The sequence below is a fragment of the Theropithecus gelada genome, chromosome 1 (genome assembly GCF_003255815.1).
Source record: "Theropithecus gelada isolate Dixy chromosome 1, Tgel_1.0, whole genome shotgun sequence".
NCBI lineage: Eukaryota > Metazoa > Chordata > Mammalia > Primates > Cercopithecidae > Theropithecus > Theropithecus gelada.
In genome coordinates, this window is record NC_037668.1 from 59,623,480 (window position 1) to 59,641,551 (window position 18,072).

General features: G+C 43.0%; 1 protein-coding gene across 2 annotated transcripts in view; it reads left to right on the forward strand.

Moving 5' to 3' along the window:
* Nucleotides 1–18,072, forward strand: part of KPNA6 (karyopherin subunit alpha 6) — a 65,957-nt gene that overhangs the window by 21,949 nt on the left and 25,936 nt on the right. The window contains exon 1 of one of the 2 annotated variants that reach the window (XM_025376585.1): nucleotides 10,158–10,258. The exons of the other annotated variant lie outside the window; for it this stretch is intronic. Within the exon in view, the coding sequence (XP_025232370.1) occupies nucleotides 10,165–10,258 (94 nt within the window). The 5' untranslated portion in view covers nucleotides 10,158–10,164. Of the gene's footprint in view, nucleotides 1–10,157; nucleotides 10,259–18,072 lie in introns of those variants that run through there. 2 annotated transcript variants of the gene reach the window in all.

Consider the following 18,072-nt stretch of genomic DNA (forward strand, 5'->3'; position numbering starts at 1 on the left):
TGTAGCCCTTTGCACCAGTACCACACGATTTCCAATATGCCTGTTGGTGGTCCATCCAGCACAGCTACCTTCTGTCAATACTAGATATTTCCCTCCCTCTCTCCCTCCCTCCTTTCCTTCCTTCCTTTTTCTTTTTTCTTTCTTTTTTTTTTTTTTTCTGAAACAGGCTCTAGCTGTGTTGCCCAGGCTGGCTGGAGTGCAGTGTGAGATGTCAGCTTACTGCAACCTCTACCTTCCAGGCTCAAGCCATCTTCCCACTTCAGTCTCCCTAGTAGCTGGGAGACATGTACCACCATGCCTGGCTGATTTTTGTATTTTTTTAGTAGAGATGGGGTTTTGCCATGTTGCGCAGGCTGGTCTTGAATTCCTGGGCTCAAGCAATCTGTTTGATTCAAATGGGGTTGTTTTTGTTTTTCCTTTGAGGTGACAGCCTTCAAATGACTACCTAACTACTTGCCAGTTCCTATAATTTCTGTTGCTCTGCATATTAGTGTTTGTATCATTTGATGTAATTTTTGTTGTTGTTGTTGTTGTTTTTTGAGATGGAGTCTCGCTGTCGCCCAGGCTGGAGTGCAGTAGCGCGATCTCGGCTTATTGCAGGCTCCGCCTCCCAGGTTCACGCCATTCTCCTACCTCAGCCTCCTGAGTAGCTGGGACTACAGGCGCCCGCCACCGCGCCCGGCTAATTTTTTGTATTTTTAGTAGAGACGGGGTTTCCCTGTGTTAGCCAGAATCTCTTGACCTCGTGATCCACCCACCTCGGCCTCCCGAAGTTCTGGGATTACAGACGTGAGCCACCACTCCCGGCTTTATTTTTAGTAGAGACGAGGTCTCACTATGTTTCCCAGGCTTATATTCCTTGTTCAGGGCAAGAACTGGATCATACCTCGTGTGACAGATTGAATCAAATGTGTGGTGGAATTGAAAAGCAGCATTGACACTCCTGGGAGCACACGCCTTCCAGGAAACAACAAAGGAGTCCTGTGGTTGGTATGCTGTCAAGTAAGGTATATGTAATGGTGGAAACACTGGCTCTCATCAGAAATACCTGGTTTAATCTCTCCCACTTATTAGCTGGGTTCTTCTGCAAGTTATGCCTCAGTTTACCTACCTCTAAAATGAGAGTTCTGTGTGAGTCTAAGCTAATAATCAAATCCTTACTAAATCAATTATCAATCAAATATGAATTTTGCCTGGGAATGCCTCCCTCTACAAATACTAGAGATTGACTTTGGGGTATTTGAAAGATATTTCAAATATAATATCTTGGTTTTTAGTCTGGATTTAGTAGATAAAGATTTTGTTTTTACCATGGCCAGTGATTTTGGAAAGCATTCTAGACTGAACTTGAGAAGACTGCTTCCCAGCTAGTAGAGAGGACACAAATGTGACTTTCTTGGCAAAGCATTGTGATCCTTGCCTGCCTTGGTGCCTAACAGAGGTCTTCTCCCAGCAGGTCATGGAAAATAAGTAACTTGACACAGGAAAGGAACTTGTATACTGCAAGCCAATTGGTTTGATAAGTTGATTTAATCACAAAAGTCATTAACATTGAAGGTATCTCAGGCCAGACACGGGGGCTCATGCCTGTAATCCCAGCATTTTGGGAGGCCGAGACTGGCAGATCACTTGAGGTCAGGAGTTCGAGACTGCCCTGGCCAACATGGTGAAACCTCGTCTCTACTAAAAATACAAAAATTAGCCAGATGTGGTGTCGCACGCCTGTAGTCCCAGCTTCAGGAGGCTGGGGTGGGAGAATCACTTGAACCCCAAGATTGCACCACTGCAGTCCTGCCTGGGCGACAGAGCAAGACTGTCTCAAAAAAAAAAAAGTCAAAGGCATCTTGAAGTTCATTAAGAAAGGGCTCGTGTGGATCATTGATTTGTAAGAAAAAATAGGGGGCCAGGCACGGTGGTTCACATCTGTAATCCCAGCGCTTTGGGAGACCAAGGCGGGTGGATCACCTGAGGTCAATAATTTGAGACCAGCCTGGCCAACATTGTGAAATCCCATCTCTACTAAAAATGCAAAAATTAGCCAGGCCTGGTGGTGGACATCTGTAATCCCAGCTACTCAGGAGGCTGAGTCAGGAGAATCGGGAGGTGGAGGTTGCAGTGAGCCAAGATTACGCCATTGCACTCCAGCTGGGTGACAAGACCGAAACTTCGTCTCAAAAAAAAGAAAAGAAAAGAAAAAAAAACAACTTAGGGGTACATCTTCATGGCCTTGGAGTAGGCAATGATTTGTTAGATAAGACGCCGAAGGCTGGGCACGGTGGTTCACACCTATAATCCCAACACTTTGGGAGGCCAAGGCAGGAAGATCACTTGAGCCCAAGAGTTCCAAGACCTACCGCGCCTGGCTGGGCGCGGTGGGTCAAGCCTGTAATCCCAGCACTTTGGGAGGCCGAGACGGGTGGATCACGAGGTCAGGAGATCGAGACCATCCTGGCTAACAGGGTGAAACCCCGTCTCTACTAAAAAATACAAAAAGCTAGCCGGGCGAGATGGCGGGCGCCTGTAGTCTCAGCTACTCGGGAGGCTGAGGCAGGAGAATGGCGTGAACCCGGGAGGCAGAGCTTGCAGTGAGCTGAGATCCGGCCACTGCACTCCAGCCTGGGCGACAGAGCGAGACTCCGTCTCAAAAAAAAAAAAAAAAAAGTTCCAAGACCAACCTGGGCAACAAAGTGAGACCCTGTCTCTACTTCTATTTTTTAAAGTAAAAAAAGATTTAACAAAGAAGTTGTGTGTGTATATATATGTATAGACTTAGTTAAAATTTAAAACTTTTGGCCAGGTGCAGTGGCCCACACCTATAATTCCAACACTTTGGGAGGACAAGTCAGGCAGATTGCTTGACCACTGCACCCCACCTCTTTTTCTTCTAATTTTCTGGCTCCCTGTCAGGGAATCCAACCTGGTCTCCTGTGTGACAGGTAGGGATACTATACAAATGAAGATATATTTTCACTTTCTTGATGGTGTCTTTTATTTACTTTATATAGATTATATAGATTTTTTTACTTTATATATAGATTTTTTTTTTACTTTATATATAGATTTTTTTTTTTACTTTATATATAGATTTTTTTACTTTATATAGATTATATAGATTATATAGATTTTTTTTTTAACTTTTTTGAGATGGGGTCTTGCTCTGTTGCCCAGGCTGTAGTGCAGTGGCGTGATCTCGGCTCACTGCAATCTCCACTTTCTAGGTTCAAGCAATTCTCCTGCCTCAGCTTCCCAAGTAGCTGGGATTACAGGCATGCACTACCACACCTAGCTAATATTTGTATTTTTAGTAGAGATGGTGTTTCACCACGTTGTCCAGGCTGGTCTTGAACTCCTGACCTCATGTGATCCGCCCACTTTGGCTTCCCAAAGTGGGGATTACAGGCATGAGCCACTGTGCCTGGCCCAGTGGTGTCTTTTAAAGCATTAAAGTGTTTCATTTTGTTTTGTTTGAGACAGTATCTCGCTCTGTCGCCCAGGCTAGAGTGCTGTAGCGTGATCACAGCTCACTGCAGCCTCAACTGCAAGGGCTCAGGCAATCCTCTTATCTCCCAGGTAGCTGGGACTACAGGCACATGCCCCCATGCCTGGCTTTTTGTATTTTTTATAAAGGTGGGGTTTTGCTGTCTTGCCCAGACTGGTCTCAAACTCCTGGGCTCAAGTGATCTGCCAGCCTCAACCTCCCAAAGTGGGAATACAGGCATGAGCCACCATGTCCAGTCAGTGCAGCCATTTTATTTTAAAAATATGGGGTCCCACTCTTGCCCAGGCTGGTCTCAAACTCCTGAGCTCCAGTGATCCACCTGCCTCAGCCTCCAAAAGTGTTGGGATTACAGACATGAGCCACGGTGCCTGGCCCCAAAGTATTTTTTAAAGTGGTTGCATGGCTGGGTGCGGAGTTTCACACCTGTAATCCCAGCACTCTGGGAGGCTGAGGCAGGTGGATCACTTGAGCCTAGGAATTTGAGACTAGCCTAGAAAACATGTTGAAACCTCATCTCTACAAAAAATATGAAAATTAGCCAGGTGTGGTGGTACACACCTGTAGTCCCAGCTACTTGGGAGGCTGAGGTGACAGGATTGCTTGAGTCTGAGAGGTTGAGGCAGCAGTGAGCCATGATTGTACCACTGCACTCCAGCCTGGGTGACAGAGCAAGACCTTGTCTCAAAATCATGGAGGTTAAAAGGCAGTAGGATAACAAAGTGCTGAACGAGGCCAGGCACAGTGGTTCATACCTGAAATCCAGCACTTTGGGAGGCCAAGGCCAGAGGATCACTTGAGCCAAGGAATTCATAACCAGCCTGGGCAACATCACAAGACCTAGTCTCTACAAAAAAAAAAATTTACTTGGATGTGGTGGCATGGGCCTGTGGTCCCAGCTATGTGAGAGGCTGAGGTAGGAAGATTGCCTCACGAAATCGAGGCTGCGGGGAGTTGATTGTGCTACTACATTCCAGCCTGTATGACAGAGCAAAAACCTGTCTCAAAAACAAAACAAAAAAGCAAAGTGCTGAAAGAAAAACCGTCAAGCAAGAATTCTATATCTGGCCAGGCGGCATGGGCATGGTGGCTCACTCCTGTAATCCCAGCACTTTGGAGGTCGACGCAGGCAGATCACTTGAGATCAGGAGTTTGAGACCAGCCTGGCCAACATGGTGAAACCCCATCTCTACTAAAAATACAAAAATTAGCCAGGTGCAGTGGCAGGTGCCTGTAATCCCAGCTACTGGGGAGGCTGAAACAAGAGAATTGCTTGAGGCTGGGCATGGTGGCTCATGCCTGTAATCCCAGCACTTTGGGAGGCCGAAGTGGGTAGATCACCTGGGGCCCGTAGTTCAAGACCAGCCTGGCCAACATGGTGAAACCTCTTCTCTACTAAAAATACAAAAATTATTTTTTTGTATTAAAAAAAATGGGTGGTGAGCCCCTGTAGTCCCAGCTACTGGGGAGGCCAAGGCGGGAGAATCACTTGAACCCAGGAGGCAGAGGTTGCAGGGAGCTGAGATCGCGCCATTGCACTCCAGCCTTGGCGACAGTGCAACGCTTCATCTCAACAACAACAACAAAAAAACTATATCTAACAAAACTGTCCTTCTAAAATGAGGGAGAAATTAAGATGTTTCTAGATGAACAAAAACTTAGGGGGCTCGTTAACCACTAAACCTGCAGCGACTTACGCCTATGATCTTAGCACTTTAGGAGGCTGAGGCAGGAAGATCACTTGAGTCCAAGAGTGGGCAACATAACAAAACCCCGTCTCTACTCAGAATACAAAAATTAGCCAGATGTGGTGGTGCGTGCCTATAATCCTAGCTACCTGGGAGGCTGAGGCAGGAGAATTGCTAGAACCCGGGAGGCAAGGGCTGCAGTGAGCTGAGACCATGCCACTGCACTCAAGCCTGGGCAACAGAGCAAGACTCTGTCTCAAAAAAAAAAAGTGCTATAAAAAGAATGTACTGATACATGTTAAAACATGGACGAACCTCAAAATTATTACACTAAGTGAAAGAAGCCAGTCAAAAAAGACCACATATTGTATGGTTCTATTTAAATGAAATGTCCAGAGCAGGCAAATCTGTAAGAAACAGAAAGTACCTTAGTGATTGTTTACAGCTTAGGTGGGTGAGCATTGGCGGTGACAGTTAAAGAGTTAACGGGGTTTCTTTTTTTTAATTTAATTTATTATTGTTTTGCTTTTTTTTTTTTCCTTTGAGATGGAGTCTTGCTCTATTGCCCAGGCTGGAGTGCAGTGGCACAGTCTCAGCTCACTGCAACCTCCGCTTTCCAGGTTCAAGCGATTCTCCTGCCTCAGGCTTCTGAGTAACTGGGACTACAGGCACGCGCGACCACTCCTGGCTTATTTATTTATTTATTTTATTTATAGACAGAATTTTGCTCTTGTTACCCAGGCTGGAGTGCAATGGCGCAATCTCAGCTCACTGCAACCTCTGCCTTGTGGGTTCAAGTGATTCTCCTGCTTCAGCCTCTGAAGTAGCGGGATTACAGGCATGCGCCACCACACCTGGCTAATTTTGTATTTTTAGTAGAGATGGGGTTTCTCCATGTTGGTCAGGCTGGTCTCGAACTCCTGACCTCAGGTGATCTGCCCCCCCCCCCCCCCTCCCAAAGTGTTGGGATTACATGTGTGAGCNCCCCCCCCCCCAGCCTCCCAAAGTGTTGGGATTACATGTGTGAGCTACCACGCCCAGCCAATTTATTTTTAGTAGAGATGGGGTTTTGGCATGTTGGCCAGGCTGATCTCAAACTTCTGACCTCAAGTGATCCACCCACTTCAGCCTCCCAAATTGCTAGAATTACAGGTGTGAGCCACCGTGCCTGGCCATTTGTATTTTTTTTAGAGGCAGGGTCTAATTATGTTGTCCAGACTGGTCTCGAACTCCTGGGCTCAAGTGATCCTCCCACCTTGGCCTCTCAAAGTGCTAGGATTACAAGTGTGAACCACTGCACCTGGCTTCTTCCCCCATTTTCTATATAAATTTGTATATTCCTAGTCCAGATTCTTGTTTTATTTTTATTTCGTTGAATTTATTGTAAACTAATTCAGATTCTCTAGAAAACTGAAGTTTAAAATGTTAGATGGAACATTTGAGGGCATGCTGTGTACTTTGCTATAGACTCAAAGATAAGTAAAAGAATTCTTGTTCTCAAAGATTTAATAATCTAGAAGTGAGGTGATGAGGGTGTAAACTAAAATTTATTGGAGGTGGTCAGTAGGAACCAATTTGGAATAACAGATAAAAATCAGTTTACTGAATTGGGGAGAATGTTCATGGCTGACTCCAAGACCAGGTGAATGGTGATGGCGTTAACTGTGAAATAGGGAAGAGAGGCCAGGCACAGTGGCTTACGCCTGTAATCCCAGCACTTTGGGAGGCTGAGGCGGGTGGATCACTTGAGGTCAGGAGTTTGAGACCAGCCTGGCCAAAATGGTGAAACCCCATCTCTACTAAAAAATACAAAAATTAGCTGGGCATGGTGGTGTGCACCTATAATCCTGGCTATTCGGGAGGCTGAGGCAGGAGAATTGCTTGAACCTAGGAGGCAGAGGTTGCAGTGAGCTGAGATGGTGCCACTGCACTCCAGCCGGGGCAACATAGCAAGACTCTGTCTCAGAAAAAAAAAAAAGAAGGTCCTTATTATAGGATACATACTAAAGTAATTGGGTGAAGTGCCAAGTGATAACATTTACAACTTTCAAATCCACTAAGATTCAATTTTTAACTGTTAAAATATAGCTATATTATCATATATACATCTGAGAATAATATGATGTTGTTAAAAATCATTGAATCTTAGTGGATAATTTATAGATTTTATTGTACTATATCAAACTTTCAGTGTTTAAGCAGTTCGTGATGGAAACAGAAAAAATAGTTTGGCTCTTCATGAGAACTGAGAAATGGGGCAGTAGCTGAGGGACAATGAATGAAAAAATACACTCACAAGTGTCTGACTGGTTCTCAGTATGAGCAATCACAGGTGGTGAGATTCCTAGAGCTGTTCCTACAGTGTGTTTTTAGCTTGCAAAGTTACAACACTACCCAAATTTTGCCATCAACTTTATATTAATTTACAGTAAATAACTAATAGGTAGACCAGTTAAAAGACAGCAAAATTTAAGCCAGTCTGTTTGTTTTCTTATGGCATCTTTGATAAGAAACTGGGCCGGGTAAGATTTGGAAGAACATCTGTGAAATCTTTGGATTTAGTATTGCGTCTATCACTTGTGTATTGTGTGTTATCTTCTCACCTATCACATCCCAGCATCATGGCTGGCTTTACCTGCTTTGGGAGAATTTTGATTTAATTAATCCTGATGTTGTAGGTGTTAGTCCATACATGTGCTTCAGGTTTGTGGTTGCTTGGATCTGTGGTCTAGGGTGAGAACTCATTGTATTAGGAAAACTTGTACTGTGAAGGTGAGTTCCTATAAAAATCTGGTATGGTGGTAGAGGGGAGGCTCTTAAGCAAGAGGGAGCAAATGCAGAGTCCTCTTTGAGTTTAGATGCATCTTTAGTAATGGTTTTCAATTGCTCCTGTTCATATGCACTAATTAGAAAATTGATTGCTGGTAACTCTCAAGTTAAAGTGATGATGAGTAAATAGATCAAGATGGGTAAAAGCTAGTCTAAGGTCAGGAGCCAAATTGAATACAATTTTACCTTTGCAGGGGGATGGAAAGTAGTTAGGTTAGATGAAAAGAGGAGAATTTCTAGTGAAGGAGTGGCCAGCTTAAAAAAAGTGATTTCAGCCTGGGAGAAGGTAGGTTTCTTACATTCTTGAAGGAAGAGGCCAAATGTTGGGAGATAATAGTTTGTTTTTATCTTTTTAAAATCTCTTTTCCCAGTACCACTAAGTAGCCTTTAATGCATTATGGTGAGTTGTAAAGCTTACTAACTGTAGCATGTGCCCAACAGTCAATCAGCCTGAGTTTAAAATGTTTATGAATCTCAAAATGTTAAACATACCAGTGATTAAATGGAGCACTATGGCAATCTTGCTACTCACTAATGTGTGACCTGAGTGAGCCTCAGTTTTTTCATTTATCCACTAGGGCTTTTTTTTTTTTTTTTTTTTTTTTTTTAGCGGTTTTTTTTTTTTTTTTTTTTAAGTGAATCTTTTTTTTTTTTTTGAGACGGAATCTCACACCATCACCCAGGCTGGAGTACAATGGCGCGATCTTGGCTCACTGCAACCTCTGCCTCCCAGGTTCAAGCAATTCTTCTGTCTCAGCCTCCCAAATGGCTGGGATTACAGGCACCCACCATCATGCCTGGCTAATTTTTATATTTTTGTAGAGACAGGGTTTCACCACATTGACCAGGCTGGTCTTGAACTCCTGACCTTAGATGATCCACCCGCCTCAGCCTCCCAAAGTGTTGGGGTTACAGGCATGAGCCACTGTGCCCGGCCTATTAAGTGAAACTTAACCTTTCTTATTACAGGTGTGTCCTTGTGTCTCATGAAAGCAGTTTACTTTGATGTCGCTTTTGCCTAGGTCTAAAGACAAGGCTTTAGTTAACTTGAATTTGGTATCAGACACTGGCAGGAGCCGGTGCCGCCTTTAGATTAATTTGGTCCTATATTAGTTTGCGAGGGTCACTATAACAAAGAACCATAGATTTGGTGGTTTAAACAACAGAAATGTTTTCTCACAGTTCTGGAGGCTAGAAGTCTGAGATCAAGTTGTCTGAAGAGGTCAGGTGTGGTGGCTCATGCCTATAATCCCAGCACTTTGGGAGGCCAAGGCAGGAGGATCACGGAGTTTGAGACCAGCCTGGTCAACATGGTTGAGACCCTGTCTCTACTAAAAATGCAAAAAATTAGCCAGGCATGCTGACCCACGCCTGTAATCCCAGCTACTCAGGAGGCCGAGGCAGGAGGATCGCTCGAACCCCAGAGACGGAGGTTGCAGGGATCTGAGACTGTGCCCCTGCATTCCAGCCTGGGTGACAGAGCAAAACCCTGTCTCAAAAAAAAAAAGTTGTCAGAAGGGTTGGTTTATTTTCAGCCCTTTGTTGGCTTCTATATAGCTGTCTTCATGTTCACATGCTGTTCTCTGGTTTTAAGGATACCAGTTATTGGATTAGGGCATACCCCAATAACCTTATTTACCTTAATTACCTCTTTAAGGACTCTATCTTCAAATATAGACACATTTTGAGGTATTGGGTTTAGGACTTCCTAATATTAATTAGGAACAGACATGATTCAGCCATTTTAGGGCCCCTACCTAATTTGTATTATCATTCCTAGCTCTTTGGTTTTAAAAGTTTAGAAAGTGCATGACAACATTAGACTTTTATTCCCTAGAAATGAAACGTATGACTTCAGAGACCTATTCACTTTGAGAGAGTTCCTTGACTAAGAAAACCCAAAGACAGTCTAGGACAGTCAGATGCTAGAAAAGGTTTATTTGTATTATGAATTTTAAAAAATTCATCCACAGCAAGTAAGGGAGTACATAATGGAAAAAGCCATTGGCCTGCTGGATCCCTGAGATTCCAGATGTGCTTTTGCAGATGTTCCTCTTTCCAATCTAACCTCCCTTGTCTGCTTCCCCAGTGAAGTCATAAGCAAATATTTGTGATAGTTTCTTGTCACCATGGTGACTAAAGAAGCTCAGCATGGCTCTCCTCCCAGGTTCACTGTCAGCTGTGCTTGAAGGAGAGGCTAGTGTCCAGGACAGCCCAGGCTCAGTCATGAAAAGCCATGTGTCAGGTAATAGGGGACAGCAGTTCATAGTGCTGCCTTCAGAAATCTGTTCTCTACTCTGTTAGTCTCACAGGGATAATCAGGGGCCTCAAAGGGAGTACAGAGGCACAGACACAGCTCACTTGCAGCCTCAACCTCCTGGGCTCAAGTAATCCTCCTGCCTCAGCCTCCCAAGTAGCTAGGACCACAGGTGCATGCCACCATGTCCAGCTAATTTTGGTATTTTTTTGTAGAGATTGTGGTTTCACCATATTGCTCAGGCTGTTTTTGAACTCCTGGGCTCAAGCAATCTGCCCACTTTGGCCTCCTGAAGTGCTGGCAGTACAGACTTGAGCCCAGGCTACAATGCCAATTTAAAAACAAATTATTCCAGCTTGGGCAACAGGGAGAAACCCCATCTCTACTAAAAATACAAATATTAGCCGGGCATGGTGGTGAGTGCCTGTAGTCCCAGCTACTCAGGAGGCTGAGGCAGGAGACTGGCATGAACCCGGAAGGTGGAGGTTGCAGTGAGCCAAGATCGCACCACTGCACTCCAGCCTGGGCTACAGAGCGAGACTCCGTCTCAAAAAAAAAAAAAAAATTATTAGTGGTAAAATATATGTAACAAAATTTTCAATTTAAGTGTACAATTCAGTGGCATTAATTACAGTTACAGTGTTATGTGACCATCATCACCATTATCTATTTCCAAACATTTTACTATCCCTAACAGAAATTCTGTACCCACTAAGCAGTAACTCCCTATTTTCCTCTCCTCTCAGCACCTGGTAACCTCTAATCTTCTTTCTGTCTTTGAGTTTGACTCTAGGTACCTCATGTAGGTGGAATAATTTTCCTTTTGTGTCTTGCTTATTTCACTTAGCATATTAATTTCAAAGTTCAATCATGTTGTAGCATGTGTTAGACCTTCATTCCTTTTTATGACTGAATGATATTCCATGGTATCCATATGCAGTAGTCCTTGCCTTATCCACAGGGGATATGTTCCAAGACCCCCAGTGGATACCTGTAACGACAGATGGTACCAAATCCTATATACTATGTTATTTCCTATACATACATACCTATGATGAAGTTTAATTTATAAATTAGGCACAATAAGAGATTGAGAACAACAATAAAATAGAACACTTAATATGCCAGCATCATCACTTTTGCACTTTGGGGCCATTATTAGGTAAAATAAGGATCACTTGAACACAAACACTGCAATATCGGCTACTAACTGGCAGTGTATACAGTGTGAATACACTGGACAAAGGGATGATTCATGTACCAGGTGGAATAGAGCGGGTTGGCGTGAGATTTCATCATGCTACTTGGAATAGTATGAAATTTAAAACTTATGAATTGTTTTTATCTGGAAATTTCCGTTTAATATTTTCAGACCACTGTTGTCCATGGGTAACTGACACTCTGCAAAGCAAAACTGTGAATAAGGGAGGAATAGTATAAAAGTAGAATTGCTGGATTATATAGTAATTCTGTTTAATTTTTTTAGGAACTACTATTCTGTTTTCCACAGTGGCTGTACCATTTTCGACTCTTATCAGCAATCCACGAGGTTCTAGATGCTAGCCAACGGGTGCTTTTATTATTCTTATTCCATCCTAGTAGGTGTGGAGTAGTATCTCATTGTGGGTTTTAAAAGTCTTTTTTAATTTTTTTGAGACGGAGTCTGGCTCTGTTGCCCAGGGTGGAACGCAGTGGTGCAATCTCGGCTCACTGTAACCTCCACCTTCCAGGTACAAGCAGTTCTCCTGCGTCAGCCTCCCGAGTAGCTATGATTACAGGGTTGTGCCACCATGCCCAGCTAATTTTGTATTTTTAGTAGAGATGGGATTTCTCCATGTTGGCCAGGCTGGAGGGTCCCCCACCCTTAGATAATCTCCCCACCTCGGCCTCCCAAAGTGCTGGGATTACAGGCGTAAGCCACCACACCCAAATTAAAACTTTTTTTTTTCTTCTTGTGACGGAGTCTCACACTGTTGCCCAGGCTGGAGTGCAGTGGCACAATCTTGGCTCACTGCAAGCTCCGCCTCCCAGGTTCATGGCATTCTCCTGCCTCAGCCTCCCGTGTTGCTGAGACTACAGGCACCCGTCACCACGCCCGGCTAATTTTGTTGTTGTATTTTTAGTAGAGGCAGGGTTTCACCGTGTTAGCCAGGATGGTCTCAATCTCCTGACCTCATGATCCGCCCACCTCGGCCTCCTGAAGTGCTGGAATTACAGACGTGAGCCACCGCGCCCGGCCAAAACTTTTTTATATACTTTTTTTCAGTCAACTTTCACAGGTTGAATCATCGTGGGTTTGATTTGTATTTCTTTTTTTTTTTTCTTTTTTTTTTTTTTTTTGGAGCTAGAGTCTTGCTCTGTTTCCCAAGCTGGAGTGAAGCAGCACGATGTCGGCTCACTGCAACCTCTGCCTCCTAGTTCAAGTGATTCTCCTGCCTCAGCTTCCTGAGTAGCTGGAATTACAGTCACCTGCCACCATGCCTGGCTAATTTTTGTATTTTTAGTAGAGACAGGGTTTCACCATGTTGGCCAGTCTGGCCTCAAGTTATCTGCCCGCCTCGGCCTCCCAAAGTGTTGGGATTATAGATATGAGCCGCCCCGCTTCATCTGGCTAATATTTCATTCTATAGAATGTATAAAATATTTCATTCTCTATACAATGAAATATTTCTTCCTCCACTGAATGGACATAATATCCTTGTTGAAAATCAGTTGGGTAGCCATAGATGTAAGTGTTTATTTCTGGACTCTCAATTCTATTCCATATATCCATATGCTTATCCTTATGCCAGTACCACACCGTTTTAATTACTGTACCTTTGTAGTAAGTTATGAAATCAGGACGTATGAGTCTTCCAACATTTTAAAGAATGTCTTCCTTAATTTCCATATATTTGTGAATTTTACAGTTTTCCTTCTGTCACTAATTTCTGGCTTCATTCCATGTAGTCAGAGATATTTATTTTATATGACTTCAGTCTTCCAAAATTTATTGACGCTTTTAGTGGGCTAACATATGGCCTATACTGGAGAATCTGTACTTGAGAAGAATGTGTATTCTGCTGTTACTGGGTGGAATGCTTTGTATATCTCTCTTAGGTCTACTGTATAATTTTGTTCAAGTCCTCTGTTACTCATTGATCTTCTGTCTAGGTGTTCTGTTCATTATTGAACATGGCTTATTAAAAGTCTCCAAATATCTGTAGACCACAGTTGATGGGGACAAAAAAGTCTCCAAATATTTTTCTGCACTTCTGTCAGAACTTGCTTCATGTTTGGGGACTTTTGTTTATTGCATATGTTTTATAATAGTTTGATGAATTGACCATATGATGTCCTTTCTTTTTGGTAACAGTTTATGACTTAAAGTTTGTTTTGTCAGATATTCATATAGCTATTCCAGCTCTCTTTATTCCCTTCTCATTTCCTTTTGTGTATATTTTTAATTTTTATTTTGTGTGCATGTAGTTTTTTAGATATTTCCTTGTGAAAACCATGGGGATTACACTTAATATTCTAACTTTGTAACACTCTAGTTTGAATCAATACCAGCTGAATTCTGTAGCATACAGAACTGCTCATGTACAGCATTGTTCCTCCTTTATGCTGTTATCATCACAAATTGTATCTTTAAACATTGTGTGGCCAATAATGTAGATTTGTAATTATTTTATGCATTTGTCTTTTTAATCATGTAGGAAATGAAAAGTTACAAACCAATGTATAGTAATACTGGCTTTTATATCTGCCCATATAGTTACTTTTATCAGAGATCTTTATTTCTTCATCTGGCTTCAAGTTACTGTGTCCTTTCATTTCAACCTGAAGGGCTCCCATTAGCATTTCTTTCTTTCTTTCTTTTTTTTTTTTTTTTTTTTTGAGACAGAGTCTTGCTTTGTTGCCCAGGCTGGAGTGCAGTGGTACAATCACGGCTCACGGCAGCCTGAACCTCCCAGGCTCTAGCAATCCACCTCAGCCTCCCAAGTAGCTGGGACTACAGGTGTATACCACCACGCTCGGCTTATTTTTATATTTTTTTGTAGAGATGGGGTTTCACCACGTTGCCCAGGCTGGTCTCAAACTCGGCTCAAGTGATCCTCCTGCCTCAGCCTCCCAAAGTGCTGAGATTACAGGCCCAACCAGCATTTCTTGCAGAGCAGGTCTAGTGGTAACAAAGCCCCTCAGCTTTTGTTTATGGTGAAATGTCATAATTCTCACTCATTTTTGAAGGACAGTTTTGTCAGATATAGAATTCTTGCTTGACGGTTTTTCTTTCAGCACTTTGCTTTTTGTTTTGTTTTGTTTTGTTTTTGAGACAGGGTTTCGCTGTGTCACAGGCTGGAGTGACAGCGCAATCACGAGTAACTGCAGCATCAACCTCCTGTGCTCAGGCAATCCTCCTGACTTAGAGGTTTCCCAGGTAGCTGGGACCATAGGTGCATGCCACCATGCCCAACTAAATTTTAAAAAATTATTTGTAGAGACAGGGTCTTGCTCTGTTGCCCAGGCTGGTCTTGAACTCCTGCGCTCAAGTAATCGTCTGGCCTTGTCCTCCCAAAGTGCTGGGATTACAGGCATGAACTACTGAACCCAGCCTCTTTTTGGCACTTTCTTATTCTACTGCCTTCTGACTTTCGTAATTTCTTTTCTTTTTCTTGTCTTTTTTTTTTTCTTTTTCTTTTTTTTTTTTTTTTTTTTGAGACGGGGTCTTGCTCTGTCGCCCAGGCTGGAGTCTAGTGGTGCAACCACGGCTTACTGCAGCTTCAACCTCCTGGGCTCTGGTGATCCTTCCACCTCGTCCTCTCGAGTAGCTGGGATTACAGACATACACCACCATGCCCAGCTAATTTTTGTACTTTTTGTAGAGACGGGGTTTTGCCATGTTGCCCAGGCTGTTCTTGAACTCTTGATCTCGAACGCAAGCCATTCGCCTGCCTTGACCTCCCCGAGTGCTAGGATTACAGGCCTGAGCCACTGTTCCCAGCCTGACTTTCATAATTTCTAATGAGAAATCATCGTTGATCTTATTGGGCATCCTTTGTATGTGATAAGTCGCTTCTTTCTTGCTGCTTTCAGGATTCTGTCTTTGGCTTTCAACAGTTTGATTATGTGTCTCAATGTGGACATCTTCTTTTTCTTTTTTGAGACAGAATCTCACTCTGTCACCCAGGCTGGAGTGCAGTGGCATGATCTGGGCTCAGTGCAGTCTTGCCTCCCGGGTTCAAGTGATTCTCCTGTCTTAGCCCCCCGACTTGCTGCGGTTACAGGCGTGTTCCACCATGCCTGGATAATATTTGTTTTTTAGTAGGGGCCCCCATGCCTGGCTAATTTTTTTTTTTCTTTTCTTTTTTTTTTTTAGTATGGACACAGGGTTTCTCCCTGTTGGTCAGGCTGATCTCGAACTCCTGACCTCATTTGATCCACCTGCCTTGGTATCCCAAATGTGGGTATCTTCTTTAGAGTTCATTGAGCTCCTTCATTTGTAGATTCATGTGTTTTATTTAATTTGGTAAGTTTTTGACCATATTTTTTCAAATATTCTACCTCTTTATCTTCTGCTTTTAGGACTCCCATAATATGTATATTGGTCTCTTTTTTTTTTTTTTAGAAGGAGTCTTGCTCTGTCGCCCAGGCTGGAGTGCCATCTCAGCTCACTGCAACCTCCACCTCCCGGGTTCAAGCGATTCTCCTCACCTCCTGAGTAGCTGGGATTATAGATGCGCGCCACCACGCCTGGGTATTCTTTTTGTATTTTTAGTGGAGATGGGGTTTTACCATATTGATCAGGCTGGTCTCAAACGTCTGACCTCGTGATCCACCTGCCTCAGCCTCCCAAAGTACTGGGATTACAGGAGTGAGCCACTGCGCTTAGCCCCCCTACTTTTTTTTTCAATAGAGACGAGATCTTGCTATGTTGCCTAGGCTGATCTCACACTGTGGGCTCAAGCTGTCTTCCTGCCTCAGCCTCCAGAATTGCTGGGATTGCAGTCACGAGCCACCATGCTGGCCATATTGGTCCTTTTAATGGTGTTCCATGGGTCCACTCGATTCTTTTCATTTTTCTTCATTCTTTATTCTTTCTGCTCCTCAGATTGGATAATTTTAATTGATCTGTCTCCAAGTTTGCTTTTTTTTTTCTACCTGCTCATATCTGCTGTTGAACCCCTCTAGTGAATTTTTTATTTCAGTAACTGTACTTTTGAGCTCTAGAACATTTGTTTGGTTCCTTTTTATCGTTTCTTTTTGTTGATATTCTCATTCATATATTGTGTTTCAGATTTCCTTCAGTTCATTGTCCGTGTTTTTCTTTAACTCTTTGAGCATATTTAGGACAGTTGTTTTAGAATCTGTCTAGTAAGTCCAGTCTCTGGGCTTCCTCAGGGATGGTTTCCTATTTTTATAAAATTATTTAAAATAGAAACAGGGTCTCCCTGTGTGACCCAGGATGGTCTCTAACTCCTGGCCTCAGGCAGTCCTATCATCTTGGCCTCCCAAAGTGTTGAGATTATAGGCTTGAGCTACCACACGCAGCTAGAAATGGTTTCTACTTTATTCCGTGAATGGGCCATGCTTCCCTGTTTTTTTGTGTGTCCATGCGCCTTGTTATTTTTTAAAGACAAGTTTTAAATGGCAAAAAAGTTATTTTATGTTTATCTGCCATATCTAGTGTTTTTCATTTTGTGGAGATCCGAGTTTCCATCTGGTATCCTTTTCCTTCTACTTTGAAGAATTTTAGCATTTCTTCAGTGCAGGTCAGCTAGAGAAGAAGTCTCTCAGCTTTTGTTTATCTGAAAAAGTCTTTATTAATAATATTTTTAAGTTAGCTCATGACCTGCTGAATTGCTTTCATTTCAAAAAGTATCTTTGTTGGATATAAAATTCTTGTTTACCAGGTTTTGTTTTGTTTTTTCTGGAACATTAAAAATGTTTTGTTGTTTTCTGAGTTAGGTTTCTGACAAGAAGCTAGGCCATTCTTATCTTTGGTCTTCTATACGTAATCGGTCTTTATCTGGCTGCTTTTAAGATTTTTAATCTTGCTTAAGGATTAGTATAACTTTTAGGGTTAATGGGATTAGATCTGGAAAATTTTTAGTTTTTTTTTTTTTTTTTTTTAGACAGGGTCTCACTCTATTGCCCAGGCTGTAGTGCAGTGGCATGATCTTGGCTCACTATAACCTCTGCCTCCCAGGTTCAAGTGATTCTCCTTCCTCAGCCTCCTCAGTAGCTGGGATTACAGGCACCAGCTACCACGCCTGGCTAATTTTTATATTTTTAGTAGAGACAGGCTTTCACCATGTTGGCTAGGCTGGTCTGGAATTCCTGGCCTCAACTGATCGTCTGCCTTGGCCTCCCAAAGTGTTGGGATTACAGGCGTGAGCCACCATACCCTGCCAGTTTTAAGTCGTTGCTTGTAAATGCTTTTCTGTCCCTCTCTCAATTTTTTTTTTGCTATGAATCCAGTTACTAATATATTAGAGCACTTGATGCCATCCTACTACCTACTGAAGTGTCATTTCTGGATCTCACTTTTGACTGATTTTTCTCCTATGGGTGACAATTTTTCTGCTTCTTGGCATGTATAGTACTTTTTGTTGTTTGTTTGTTTGTTTGGAGACAGTCTCCCTCTGTCACCAGGCTGGAGTGCAGTGGCACGATCTCTGCTCACTGCAGCTTCCACCTCCCTGGTTCAAGCGATTCTCCTGCCTCAGCCTCCCGAGTAGCTGGGACTACAGGTGCGTGCCACCACGCTCAGCTAATTTTTATATTTTTAGTAGAGATGAGGTTTCACCATGTTGGCCAGG